This window comes from Erpetoichthys calabaricus, chromosome 11 (genome assembly GCF_900747795.2).
Source record: "Erpetoichthys calabaricus chromosome 11, fErpCal1.3, whole genome shotgun sequence".
Lineage (NCBI taxonomy): Eukaryota > Metazoa > Chordata > Cladistia > Polypteriformes > Polypteridae > Erpetoichthys > Erpetoichthys calabaricus.
Window position 1 is genome coordinate 19,411,924 of NC_041404.2, and position 14,193 is coordinate 19,426,116.

The following is a 14,193-nucleotide window of genomic DNA, read 5'->3' on the forward strand; positions in this document are numbered from 1 at the left end:
AGGTGCCTTTTGGCAAACTCCAGGCGGGCTGCCATGTGCCTTTTACTAAGGAGTGGCTTCCGTCTGGCCACTCTACCATATAGGCCTGATTGGTGGATTGCTGCAGAGATGGTTGTCCTTCTGAAAGGTTCTCCTCCCTCCACAGAGGACCTCTGGAGCTCTGACAGAGTGACCATCGGGTTCTTGGTCACCTCCCTGACTAAGGCCCTTCTCCTCCGATCGCTCAGTTTAGATGGCCGGCCAGCTCTAGGAAGAGTCCTGGTGGTTTCGAACTTCTTACACTTACAGATGATGGAGGCCACTGTGCTCATTGGGACCTTCAAAGCAGCAGAAATTTTTCTGTCACCTTCCCCAGATTTGTGCCTCGAGACAATCCTGTCTCAGAGGTCTACAGACAATTCCTTTGACTCCATGCTTGGTTTGTGCTCCGACATGAACTGTCAACTGTGGACCTTATATAGACAGATGTGTGTCTTTCCAAATCATGTCCAGTCAACTGAATTTACCACAGGTGGACTCCAATTAAGCTGCAGAAACATCTCAAGGATGATCAGGGGAAACGGGATGCACCTGAGCTCCATTTTGAGCTTCATGGCAAAGGTTGTGAATACTTACGTACATGTGCTTTCTCAATGTTTTTATTTTCAATAAATTTGCAAAAATCTCAAGTAAACTTTTTTCACATTGACATTATGGGGTGTTGTGTGTAGAATTCTGAGGAAAAAAATTAATTTAATCCATTTTGGAATAAGGCTGTAACATAACAAAATGTGGAAAAAGTGATGCACTGTGAATACTTTCCGGATGCACTGTAAATGATAGGTCGGCACAGTGGCGCAGTGGTAGCACTGTTGCTTCGCAGTTAGGAGACTCGGGTTCGCTTCCCGGGTCCTCCCCGAGTGGAGTTTGTATGTTTTTTTTTTTATAAGTAGCATCATAATGTGATTATCCAACGACCAAGTGTCAACCCCATTTAATCCAGTTCAGGGCCACAGAGGTTTAGAGCCCATGGGCAGCATCATATATCAGATAACTGCCCATGGCAGGACATATTTGACAAAGTGGCAAGACAGTAAAGTCCTGCTGCCAAAATAACTAGAAATACTTTTCACATAATACTTTGAACATAGGGCAGCACGGTGGCAGTGATAGTGCTGCTGCCTCGCAGTAAGGAGAACTGGGTTTGCTTCCTGAGTCCTCCCTGCATGGAGTTTGCATGTTCTCCCCGTGACTGTGGTTTCCACCCACAGTCCACAGACATGAAGGTTAGGTGCATTGGCGATCCTAAATTGTCCCTAGTGTGTGCTTGGTGTGTGTATGTGTGTGTGTGTGTGTGTCCTGCGGTGGGCTGGCACCCTGCTTGGGATTTGTTCCTGCCTTGCGCCCTGTGCTCCAGCAGACCCTGTATTTGGATATAGCGGATTGGATGATGACTGATGACTGTATGTATGTGTATATAAATATATTTATATTTATATATATATATATATATATATATATATATATATATATATATATATATATACCTGGTAGGTAACCACCCATACAATCAGATTGTGACACAGACTTCGAATGCTGTGAATGTAATTACCCCGATCTACATGCTGTCAAATAAACGAACCACACGCCGTGGCGCAACGTTAGGGGCATCGCCTCTGGCGCTGACGTCCGAGGTTCGATTCCCGAGAGGGAGTGTAGTGGAGTGTGTACACCTGATGAGCCCAGAATGAGGGCGAAACACGTGTCGTGTACTCTTTGCATTTATTTGACAGTAAACTATTTCAACCATATATATATATATATATATATATATATATATATATATATATATATATATATATATATATATATATATATATATACATATATATATATAGTATAATAAAATATAGATAGGTGAAAGAAGTATTAGATTGTCAGCTCTAAACTAATGCAGTATGAGTGTGTGTGTGTGTGTTTAAATGGGCTTTATGATGAGCTGAAATCCCATTCAGGGTTGGTTTCCCTTGCTAGGCACAGGCTGACAGTGACCCTGAACTGGGTAAGCAAGTTAGGGGATGGATGGAAATTTTAACACATAGTTTAATGATTGTGAACTTAGATTGAAGATTTCTGCCTTTTTATTTCTCTTTCTTGAAGAAAACATTTTCTTCTGTTTGGCCTGCATTTGTTTAAATTTAAGGAAGAAATCTTCATATTTATATTGCAATAACTAAAAAACAGAAATTTTATACATCAGTAGAAATTCAGAAATGTTTACTTTAAGGGGCTTGTATATTATTGTAACGATAAACAATTATTTGTCAAGTGAGCAAGGATGGTTTCTATTAATCTGAGGAGTTTATTAGTACATCATGTCACTGCCAAGAATTTTCAGAAACGTTTGCTGAATTATTACTATTACATCTTGCATACAAATAGATTTTTTTAAAATCTCAAATGTAATGTTTCTTGTGGGTTCAGTTCCACTATGAAAATATAAAACAAATGTATTAATATTAGTAAATAATTTATGTAATTTTAAATTAAATGGTCCCCTTTGAAACACGCTTAAAGGTTGCAGTATCATCTGCTTCAAAAGATTTACTTGTTTACTTTGGTCCTTAAAAAATACAGAGTTTGCACCCTTTTAGTCTTTATGTCCAAACGTGTCCAATTAGCATTTAAACATTTTTTGAGGTGTCTGTGCCTGTTGTACCCATGTACATAATGTACAAGCTCAATAAATTAAACAAGTAACTGGCTTGAAGATGTGCTATTGGTTAGACTTATTCTAAATGAAATATGCATGTCCTGAACAGACAAGAAATCGTTTTGAAGGAACAAGGTCTGAGGTGGAGAGTCTAATGAAGAAGATGAAGGAAAGTCCTCATGAACACAAGAACATCTGTCCATACACTATGGAAGGCTACCTGTTTGTCCAGGAGAAACGTATGTTATCTTAAGCACTGATTTTTATTCCTCTCTCTTGATTTACCTGATGCAGTAGTATTTTTACAACTCCAGTATTTCTTTCTGGCACAGGTTCTTTTGTATCCATGTGGGTGAAATATTATTGCACATACCAAAGAGAAAACAAGCGATTCAGCATGATTCTCTTTGATCAAAAACCCGGAGGCAAAGTGGTAAATATTTCAAAGACGCTTGAAGAACTTATCAAAGAGTATTGTTTAGATAACTAACACTATGTGTTTATTAGTTTCATGATTCAATTTGGCATTCTTGATAAACTGATTCCAGATGTAATGGTTTTGTATTGCTTTTGAAGAATAGTGTTACTTTCTTAGCAGAGGATTATCAGAATTTTAAAATGTCAAATGAAGTGCTGTTTCTAGCTGCCGGTAATGGTGGGATCAATTGATAATATAATTTTGCTCCCCATTTTAATACGGTTGAACTACTTGAGTATAGGAATATAGCTGTAGAATTGTAAATATCTGTCATGTGATTTCTTTGCAGCCTGAATTGCAGTTATTATTTATGCCTGTTAGTTTAAATTTGTTTTCTTATAGGCAAAAATACTACATCCTCTTAAAATATCCTTGACTCCTGAAGGAGTGCTTGTGTACATCTAGAACAGTTATTTTTATTACAGTAATAATATTGATTTAAATGCATACATTATAAATGATGTACATTTCCAAATTTAGCCGAATGCCATTAATTCCTTATATATATATATATATATATATATATATATATATATATATATATATATATATATATATATATATATATATATTTCCCCTTGATGCATTCAGTGAGTGTTTATGCATATTAGGTGGGTAACAAAATTACAGCCAGGTCCACAGATGCTTTGAAGTTCCATCTGATGTAAGTCATCTGCAGTCAGGATACAGGAATATATACTGTTCCAGTGAAATGTATAGTTACCATTCACTCAACATACATATACAACTCTCTGTCAAAGGCAAACATTTTCTTCTTTTTTGCTTTTAACAATCATACAGGGAGAAGAGGAGATATTCGTTCTGAAATCCTGCATTAGACGAAAGACAGAGTCAATAGAAAAAAGATTTTGCTTTGATGTAGAAGCAGTAGATCGGTGAGTAGTAAACAAGTTGTTGTGTTGATTATTGTTGCTGGTGTTTACACTTTATTGGTCCCCATGGAGAAGTTTAGAGATTGCAGAAGCTCAAATATATTACAGCAACAAACCCTGCCTGAATGCCTCCCATCCTTGCCTGTGACTTCCAGTGCACTGACACATATTTTTAACACATATAAAGATCATATATCTGGCTTGACTCAAGAAAAAGAAAGCAGTCATAGTGAGACATTTTAAATGTGTCATTTCCAAAGGTGTGAAGGAGCTTTGGTAATGCTTTCTAACACACGTCTGTTGTATTTGTTGGCTAAAAGTGCTATTGTGTCATACAGTGGAGGGACAGAATTATTTAGAGTGGCTGCCAGTTTTTTTTCTTCATCCTCTTCTCTGGTGCTACCTCCAGCAGATCATGAGTGTGCCCAATAATTGAGCCTTCTTACTTAATGTGTGGCTCTCTATTAAAGTGATGTTGCCATCACAGAACACCATAACAATAAAGATCATCCTGGCTGTCACAGAGTTATAGGATGTACTGTATATAGAATATACATGTAAATGATTTTGTTACATACATTCAAAGAATGTAGCCTCTTAAGAAAAAAAATAGTGCATTCTTACACAGTACCTCCCTGCTAGTGGATTTGTCCAGGTCATTAATTTTTCCCAGTACTTGCAGCAGTTTACTACCTACAAATCAGGCCTGGATAGGGACGGGGCATATAGGTTCCTTGGTATGGCAACAATCAAGTTTCTTAGTTTTAATAATGCTAAATTGCAGATACTTCTACTTGCACCAGGAAACAAATTTCTCGTCCTGATTCCAATACTTTGTCTCATCCCCCTTGATTATATACACTCTAATGCAGAATCGTCTGAAATCTTCGTCTGAAATCTTCTGCAGGTGACAAGACCTAGTAATATATTTATAATGTGAGGTGTACAGGGTGAACAGAAAATGAGACAGAACTCTCCCTTGTGGTGCTTCAGTGTTCATTATATCCACATCACAGACTCAGTCCTAGGGCCTCACCTACAGCAGGACACCATAGTCTCATCCACCTGCATATCTCTGCACTTACACCTTAACAGGGATGGCTGAATTGTTTGGAAGGCACTGAAGACACTGAAAAACAAAAATCACACAGTGCTTCCAATCTTTATCCAATAGGCGAAAAATACCAAGTGGAGCCATATAGTCCAGGACCAGTTTCTTGAAGGTCTTCATGATGTGTGATGTAAGAACCACTGGTCTGTAGTTATTAGGTGTGCAAGTACCTACCTTCTTGGGAATTGGAATATGCATGATATTTTCAACATCGGGGGCACTTTCTGAAATCTTAGTTGACAGACTGAACAGGTAACAAAATATATCACAGAGTTGGTCTGCACACTACTCTAGGATTAATTCCATCTGATCCCAAAGCTTTTCCTGTATGCATGCTCCTCAGTTGTCTCTTCACCTGGTTATCCTTTATGGACAGCTCACACTGATGTGTAAAGGTGTATATCTCACTGTCCATGGCAGCTGAAGTGATAGAAATAAAATATTCAGAGGACATTGTTGGTGCAGTATACTATACTGTATATGGTGTGAGACAACTGGTCATTGGAGGATGGTGATGGTGAGAGGGAGTGTGCTTGGATAGGTTCCCTTCCTTCACCTGACCCTTGGATTGCTTGAATCCACTAATTATGCCCAGTCCATTCCAAACATGTTTCGTGTAGTTCTGATTGAGTTTATTTTCTTCTTTGGTTCTGTAAATTTTCCTCTCTTTAATAAGTTATCTCTATACACCCCTTAGAGCATCTTTATCACCAGATTTGAAAGATTTGAAAGCTCTTTTCTTATCGTTCAGAAGGCCTTTAAGTTCCATAGTAATCCAGGACTTGTTGATTAGGAGCTACAATGCATCCGGAAAGTATTCACAGTGCATCACTTTTTCCACATTTTGTTATGTTATAGCCTTATTCCAAAATGGATTAAATTCATTTTTTTCCTCAGAATTCTACACACAATACCCCATAATGACAATGTGAAAAAAGTTTACTTGAGATTTTTGCAAATTTATTAAAAATAAAAAAATTGAGAAAGCACATGTACATAAGTATTCACAGCCTTTGCCATGAAGCTCGAAATTGAGCTCAGGTGCATCCTGTTTCCCCTGATCATCCTTGAGATGTTTCTGCAGCTTAACTGGAGTCCACCTGTGGTAAATTCAGTTGACTGGACATGATTTGGAAAGGCACACACCTGTCTATGTAAGGCCCCACAGTTGACAGTTCATGTCAGAGCACAAACCAAGCATGAAGTCAAAGGAATTGTCTGTAGACCTCCGAGACAGAATTGTCTCGAGGAACAAATCTGGGGAAGGTTACAAAAAAATTTCAGCTGCTTTAAAGATCCCAATGAGCACAGTACCCTCCATCATCCGTGAGTGGAAGAAGTTCGAAACCACCAGGACTCTTCCTAGAGCTGGCCGGCCATCTAAACTGAGTGATCGGAGGAGAAGGGCCTTAGTCAGGGAGGTGACCAAGAACCCGATGGTCACTCTGTCAGAGCTCCAGATGTCCTCTGTGGAGAGAGGAGAACCTTCCAGAATGACAACCATCTCTGCAGCAATCCACCAATCAGGCCTGTATGGCAGAGTGGCCAGACGGAAGCAACTCCTTAGTAAAAGGCACATGGCAGCCCGCCTGGAGTTTGCCAAAAGGCACCTGAAGGACTCTCAGACCATGAGAAAGAAAATTCTCTGGTCTGATGAGACAAAGATTGAACTCTTTGGTGTGAATGTCAGACGTCACGTTTGAAGGAAACCTGGCACCATCCCTACAGTGAAGCATGGTAGTGGCAGCATCATGCTGTGGGGATGTTTTTCAGCAGCAGGAACTGGGAGACTAGTCAGGATAAAGGGAAAGATGACTGCAGCAATGTACAGAGACATCCTGGATGAAAACCTGCACCAGAGCACTCTTGACCTCAGACTGGGGCGACAGTTCATCTTTCAGCAGGACAACGACCCTAAGCACACAGTCTAGATATCAAAGGAGTGGGTTCAGGACAACTCTGTGAATGTCCTTGAGTGGCCCAGCCAGAGCCCAGACTTGAATCCGATTGAACATCTCTGTAGAGATCTTAAAATGGCTGTGCACCGACGCTTCCCATCCAACCTGATGGAGCTTGAGAGGTGCTGCAAAGAGGAATGGGCGAAACTGGCCAAGGATAGGTGTGCCAAGCTTGTGGCATCATATTCAAAAAGACTTGAGGCTGTAATTGCTGCCAAAGAGGTGCATCGACAAAGTATTGAGCAAAGGCTGTGAGTACTTATGTACATGTGATTTCTCAGTTTTTTTATTTTTAATAAATTTGCAAAAATCTCAAATAAACTTTTTCCACATTGTCATTATGGGGTGTTGTGCGTAGAATTCTGAGGAAAAAAATGAATTTAATCCATTTTGGAATAAGGCTGTAACATAACAAAATGTGGAAAAAGTGATGCGCTGTGAATACTTTCCGGATGCACTGTACATAATGTTTTTGAAGTAGTCAATACTGAAGTTAACATAGTCGGTGATGAAGTGATGTCAGTAAAGAAGAAACATGGAACAGTTAAAGGGTGAAAAACTGAATACATAAGTGTTCCACATGTTTTGATGGGAGAGTGTTTTACAAAATGCGTAAAGATAGTAAGTTGCATATTTTAACTGAATAATTAAGCCACAATTCAAGATACTGTAATTGTTTCCATGTCTATGGGCTATGGGGAATATGGAAACCACAGTAGTTGGTTTGATCTGAATTGTTAGAAGCAGGACCAATCATGGGCCATTTACAAGTATTGTCATTACCACTTTGGAATCCAATGTTCACTGAAGTTGGACTCTAAAAATTGGGAGTGGTCTCCCTTAGAGTTTCTCATATACTCAGATATGGGGATGGATATTTGAGGAGTAAACCGCAAGACAATGATTATATTTTTATATTATGTACATTAAAGAACCATCAGCAACAAATCAAATCAAATTAATAATATATTGAACAATTACTTTAAAAGTTAAGCTGAACAAATCAGACTCTGCAGCTGCATGAATAAAAGGTAAATTACCATTTCCGGTTAGCAGAAATAGCTCAAAAGTTGAAAGAAATCTACGTTTTGTACCTAATACTTGTATGCAAAATTTGGTTGACCTAACTGAAAACGTACTGAAGTCATCGTGTTTGCAGTACACACACAAACACAGAGACAGACACAGAAATAATTCTAAAAATGGTATTTTCTGACATAGGGAGGTCTAAAATGTCAAGATTAATCAAAATTTAGAAAAAATGAATTTTTAGAGGATTCTAATACTTTCACTATACTTCGCATACGAGAAAGTCAGGGAGGTCTAAAACATCTAGATTCAGCAAAATCTCAACATTGAATTTTTGGACGATTACAATACTTTCCCTATACTTCATATACGAGAAAGTAAAAAACTGAAACTGCATTCTAAAAATACTCCACAAAAACTCCCTGTAAGCTAAATTATTCAGCAAAATATATAAATGTAATGTTATTTTAAGTGAACAACAATATTTATAATGACTTTTTCATGGATTTTCAGATGATTTAGATTATCCAGTCATGGATTGCCTGTTGTAAACAGTATGTTCAAATAGAAGATTGCTCATAAGTGTGACAGGTACCAGAATTCACTGTACCAAAGATCTGTGATTAGGACTGTAGCTGTGCCATTTGATGTGAGACTGCATTTACCTGGCAGACTCAAAAGGGTATTGAAGGTATGCTGGGAATAGCTGGTGGATGTTTCTGTTCAGAATGCATTCAACTGTCACCTTCAGGAAAGCTTCTTATACACCTCAATCTTAATCCCTCAGGCACAGAGGCAGTTACAAGAAATTGTGGCCAAATGGTTGTTGGTGTCGGTTAAGATGACAATCCTAGAATCTGTTGGTGGGCACCAGTGGTAAGAGACATTATCTAAAAAACTGTGCCTTCCAAGCTATCTAAACAAATAGACCTTAACATGAGTGTTTCCAGATTTAACTGACATTTACCTATAGACCAAAAAGCTTACATCTGTGGCATTGGCCAAAGTAAAAGCATGTGTGTGGTTTGAGTTTGTTGAGACCATGGAGTATGACAAACATTCATACAAAGGTTCTGATAATTCCTTTAACAACTAAGGATAGGTAGGCAGGACATCTCCAATGTTGTTCTCTGCAAATATGCAGAAAAGTTCAACTGAACTTGGAATATTATTGAGAGGTGGAGGGAATTCCTTGAGAATCTCTTAAACAGAAAGGAAATGCCATCACTAGAGAATGCAGAGCTAGAAGCATGGGTTGAGGTTGGATATGTCTCTGTGCCTGAGGTCACTGTTTTAATTAAAAAGCTCCATACTGGCAAGCCCATGGAGTAGATGAGTTCCAAAGAGAAGTACTTAACACTAGAATTACCAGAGCCTACAAAAAAACTCGTAAATCCGTCCCACCTTAAATCGCGTCTTAAAGCCGTTCGCACATCTCCGCCAGAGTCTTTTGTCATCTAAATGTGATGATAAACAAAAGCTACTAGCAGCCAGCTATTCCATCCCCCCCACCGACTTAGAATGAACTTCTCCTAGCTCATGCCTTGCCTTGATTTGATTATTTGGGATTGAAGTGGAGTTTTACAGTGGAAATAATTCGAGCGTTATTTGGAATACACGCATTTCATGTGTGTTCCGTTTCTACAGTATAGTAGGCTGTGCACACACATTTTTAAAACAGAAACGTTTTTCATATTCTAATAGTAAATGACAAAATGTAGGCATAAACTATATAACGTATGAAGCCTGAAGTCCATATATCAAAGAAACACTTTCACAAAAGGTACAAATAAGAGAACACGTGCGCTTTTCTTCAAAAATATAACTGCACAAAAAAAAAGCCGCGTTAGCATGCCACATTGACACTCTTACTACTACTGCTGCGGTGGCGTAATGGCATCAGCTCCTGACTGGGAATCAGAGGGTGGCGAGTTCGATCCCGCACGGCTCTACTTCGAGAAGTAACCTGCTCTTATTCTTACAATTTTAGAATAACAACATAAATTTCATTTCAGTCTGTAACAGCCGATGTAACTTATGATACTGGTAAAGGTTAGCTTTTTTTTTTTTTTAATTCACTTTTCATTCTCGCAGTCGATGCATACTAACGCCCCCCCCCCCCCCAAAAGGGTTCTGGCACATAAACGCTGGCGAAGCTGCCTTATCTCACCTTATCTGCTGCGTATCTCACCGTCACTTGATTTTCTTTTTATTCAGTGTTATTGAGTGTTCCTGCCAGTCCCCACATGTTGCTGTATGCTGTTTCTTTTGTACTCCAGGACATGCAGAGGAGAGAATGATTTCACATTATTTATGCTGTTTTCACATAAAGACTGCAGTATACTCGTGACTGCATTCTCGTACCAATGCACTTTTTCCATCACCTTTTCTTGTAAGAAGCAATGTACTCACTTCTCTCTATGCTGTGGTTTCTATTACACACCTGAAAGAGACAATATGTGTGAAAACTTCATCACACTAATGCAATATTATTTGAAAACGAACAGCGTCAGATCAGGTGTGAAAATTTTATGTGAGATACGAAGAAGGCAGCTTCGCCAGCGTTTATGTGTCAGAACCCTTTTGGGGGGGGGGGGGGGGGGGGGCGTTAGTATGCATCGACTGCGAGAATGAAAAGTGAATTAAAAAAAAAAAAAAAAGCTAACCTTTACCAGTATCTCACATAAAATTTTCACACCTGATCTGACGCTGTTCGTTTTCAAATAATATTGCATTAGTGCGATGAAGTTTTCACACATATTGTCTCTTTCAGGTGTGTAATAGAAACCACAGCATAGAGAGAAGTGAGTACATTGCTTCTTACAGGAAAATGTGATGGAAAAAGTGCATTGGTACGAGAATGCAGTCACGAGTATTCTGCAGTCTTTATGTGAAAACAGCATAAATAATGTGAAATCATTCTCTCCTCTGCATGTCCTGGAGTACAAAAGAAACAGCATACAGCAACATGTGGGGACTGGCAGGAACACTCAATAACACTGAATAAAAAGAAAATCAAGTGACGGTGAGATACGAAGGAAGACAGCTTCGCCAGCGTTTATGTGTCAGAACCCTTTTTGGGGGGGGGCGTTAGTATGCATCGACTGCGAGAATGAAAAGTGAATTAAAAAAAAAAAAAAAAAAAGCTAACCTTTACCAGTATCATAAGTTACACCGGCTGTTACAGACTGAAATGAAATTTATGTTGTTATTCTAAAATTGTAAGAATAAGAGCAGGTTTCTTCTCGAAGTGGAGCCGTGCAGGATCGAACTCGCCACCCTCTGATCCCCAGTCAGGAGCTGATACCATTACGCCACCGCAGCAGTAGTAGTAAGAGTGTCAATGTGGCATGCTAACGTGGCTTTTTTTTTTGTGCAGTTATATTTTTGAAGAAAAGCGCACGTGTTCTCTTATTTGTACCTTTTGTGAAAGTGTTTCTTTGATATATGGACTTCAGGCTTCATACGTTATATAGTTTATGCCTACATTTTGTCATTTACTATTAGAATATGAAAAACGTTTCTGTTTTAAAAATGTGTTTGCACAGCCTACTATAGAAATGGAACACACATGAAATGCGTGTATTCCAAATAACGCTCGAATTATTTCCACTCTAAAACTCCACTTCAATCCCAGGTAATCAAATCAAGGCAAGGCATGAGCTACGAGTTCATTCTAAGTCGGTGGGGGGATGGAATAGCTGGCTGCTAGTAGCTTTTGTTTATCATCACATTTAGATGACAAAAGACTCTGGCGGAGATGTGCAAACGGCTTTAAGACGCGATTTAAGGTGGGACGGATTTACGAGTTTTTTCGTAGGCTCTGGTAATTCTAGTGTTAAAGCATGGATATTGAAAGGGCGTTTTGGCTAAAGTTCTTCTTCACTATTGCGTAGAAGGTGGGAGCATTGTCTCAGATATGGCAGACTGGCATGGTGGTCCCCATTTTTAGAATGGTGTATAAGAGTGTGTGTTCTAATTACTGAGGGATCAGTGTCTATGAAAAAGTCATTGCTGAGATACTAGAATGGAGAACCTATCAAATAGATAAGCCTCAGATTCAAGAGGAATAATGTGGATTTGTTCTGGCTGTGGAACAGTGGACCAACTCTTTGTCCTTGCACATATTGAAAGGTAATAGGAAATGCTTCTGACAGTATACCTAGTAGTAGTTTGTTAAAGGTGCTATAAGAGTCCTTCATGAGACCTGTTGTAGATCTGCTGCTGTGTGCAGTCTGCTACTTGTATGTGATGAGCAGTAGTTGTGACAAGCTAAAACTGTTCAATGTAAGTGCTTTGTCTTATATTCTCTGAATTATATTCATGAATAGTATATCTAAGCAGGGCATCTAGTTTGGGAAACTAAGGGTTTGATCTCTGGGGCTTGCCAATGATGTTTTCCTTTTGGCCTTATAACATTTTGATCTCTGGGGCATACTGTTTTTTTCCCTTCATATAAGTAGTGGGCATCTGCCTCAAGTGGAGAAATTCAAGTATCTTAGGATCTTGTTTATAAGTGAGGATACAGAGGCTCATATGATTGACCAAGGAACCATTGCAGTAGTGAGGTTTTACACACATTTGTACAGGACCATGGTGGTCGTGTTAAAGCTAAGTTTACAGACAAAGCTGTTCAGCTACCAGTCAGGCTACATTTCTATCTTTATGTATGACCACAATCTCAGGGTAGTGAGTGAAGGAGTAATGAATTCTAACTACAAAAGGCTAAAATGAGGTTCTGGCACAGGTTTACTTGGTTCACACTTTGTGGCACAATGAGGATCTCAGTAATATGGAAGTATTTTGGATTAGAAACACTGCTTCTCCCCTTTGGTTAAGATGGTTTGAACATGTATTTAGAATGTCTTCTGGGTGTCTATCACAGAGTACAGCAAAGCCACATTTTCAGTGTTGTATGTGCCAGCTGTCCTGGAAGGATTGAGTGGAGTAAGAAATCTTTTTGGCCTACCAGACATGTTGCTACCATGACATTCTCCAGGAAACGAGAAATGAAAATGATAAAGTTGATGATTTTCACTATTTAACAAATAGTTGAAAATTTACCGTTTAGCTGTGAGGGGTGAAAGGGACGAGGGGTGAGACTTTTTTGAAATGTGCATCACCTTCATTTTATTAATATTTAAGGGAGACCATGAAATGGTTCTTCACCAATATAATAGTTTACATTTAAAAAAAAAAGACTTTGTGTATCAATGTGTAAGAGTGAATGTTCTTTAATGCATGGTTAAGGACTACTTATATTGTATTTGCACAGAATCTTTCCTCAGCATCTTCCTAACATCCAAATCATAATTTAATTGGCAAATCTAAATGGCATACTTTGAAAAAGACAGTAAACTGCACTAGTTGCCATAGTATCTAATTTTGAAATACTAGCTTGCAATGCCTGAAACTGACCCTTCATTTCAATTTGTAACATTTGCGCAACACATGTGGTTTAGTATAACTAGGACTTTATAGATCAAGGTACATTGAGACTTTTCTTTTTTCTTTAGCACACGCTGTACATCCTTCAGAGCTTCTTTGTCACCGGATTTGAATGCTCTCTTTTTCTCATTCAGGAGACCTTTTAGATCCTTAGTAATCCAGGGTTTGTTGTTTGGAAAGCAACGCACTGTCTTAGTGGGTATCACTGTGTCAACACAGAAGTTAAGATGCAGTGACAGAGACCCTTGATATTGTCCCCATGTGACTCACACATTATTTCTCATTTCAAGCTATACAGTATGTACATTTGCGATTGAATATACAAATAGGGTTTTTTGAAAGAAAAGTTACTTTATGTATATCAGGGTTTTCAAAATCATTTCCTGGAAGGCCATGGTGATTGTTAGTTTTAATTTCAACTAAGCCTTTGTATAGAGGCCAATTATATATTTTAATTAAAATCTTTTCAGAATTAAAATTATTGTTGCTCTGTTTCTTGTCTCTGTATTTGAGTTTAATAATAGCCTGCTGTGATCTGTTTGTCCACGATGTCTTTTCAAGTTTTATTTTAGCACACAGATTTA

At 38.6% G+C, this 14,193-nt stretch overlaps 1 protein-coding gene across 5 annotated transcripts in view; it reads left to right on the top strand.

Annotated features, from left to right (window-relative positions):
* LOC114660226 (rho GTPase-activating protein 26-like) overlaps positions 1 to 14,193 on the top strand; it is a 254,418-nt gene that overhangs the window by 134,499 nt on the left and 105,726 nt on the right. For all 5 annotated transcript variants that reach the window (XM_028812773.2, XM_028812772.2, XM_028812771.2 and 2 more), the window contains exons 8-10: positions 2,802 to 2,931; positions 3,025 to 3,125; positions 3,972 to 4,066. In XM_028812773.2, coding sequence (XP_028668606.1) covers positions 2,802 to 2,931; positions 3,025 to 3,125; positions 3,972 to 4,066 — 326 coding nt within the window. The remainder of the gene's footprint in view (positions 1 to 2,801; positions 2,932 to 3,024; positions 3,126 to 3,971; positions 4,067 to 14,193) is intronic.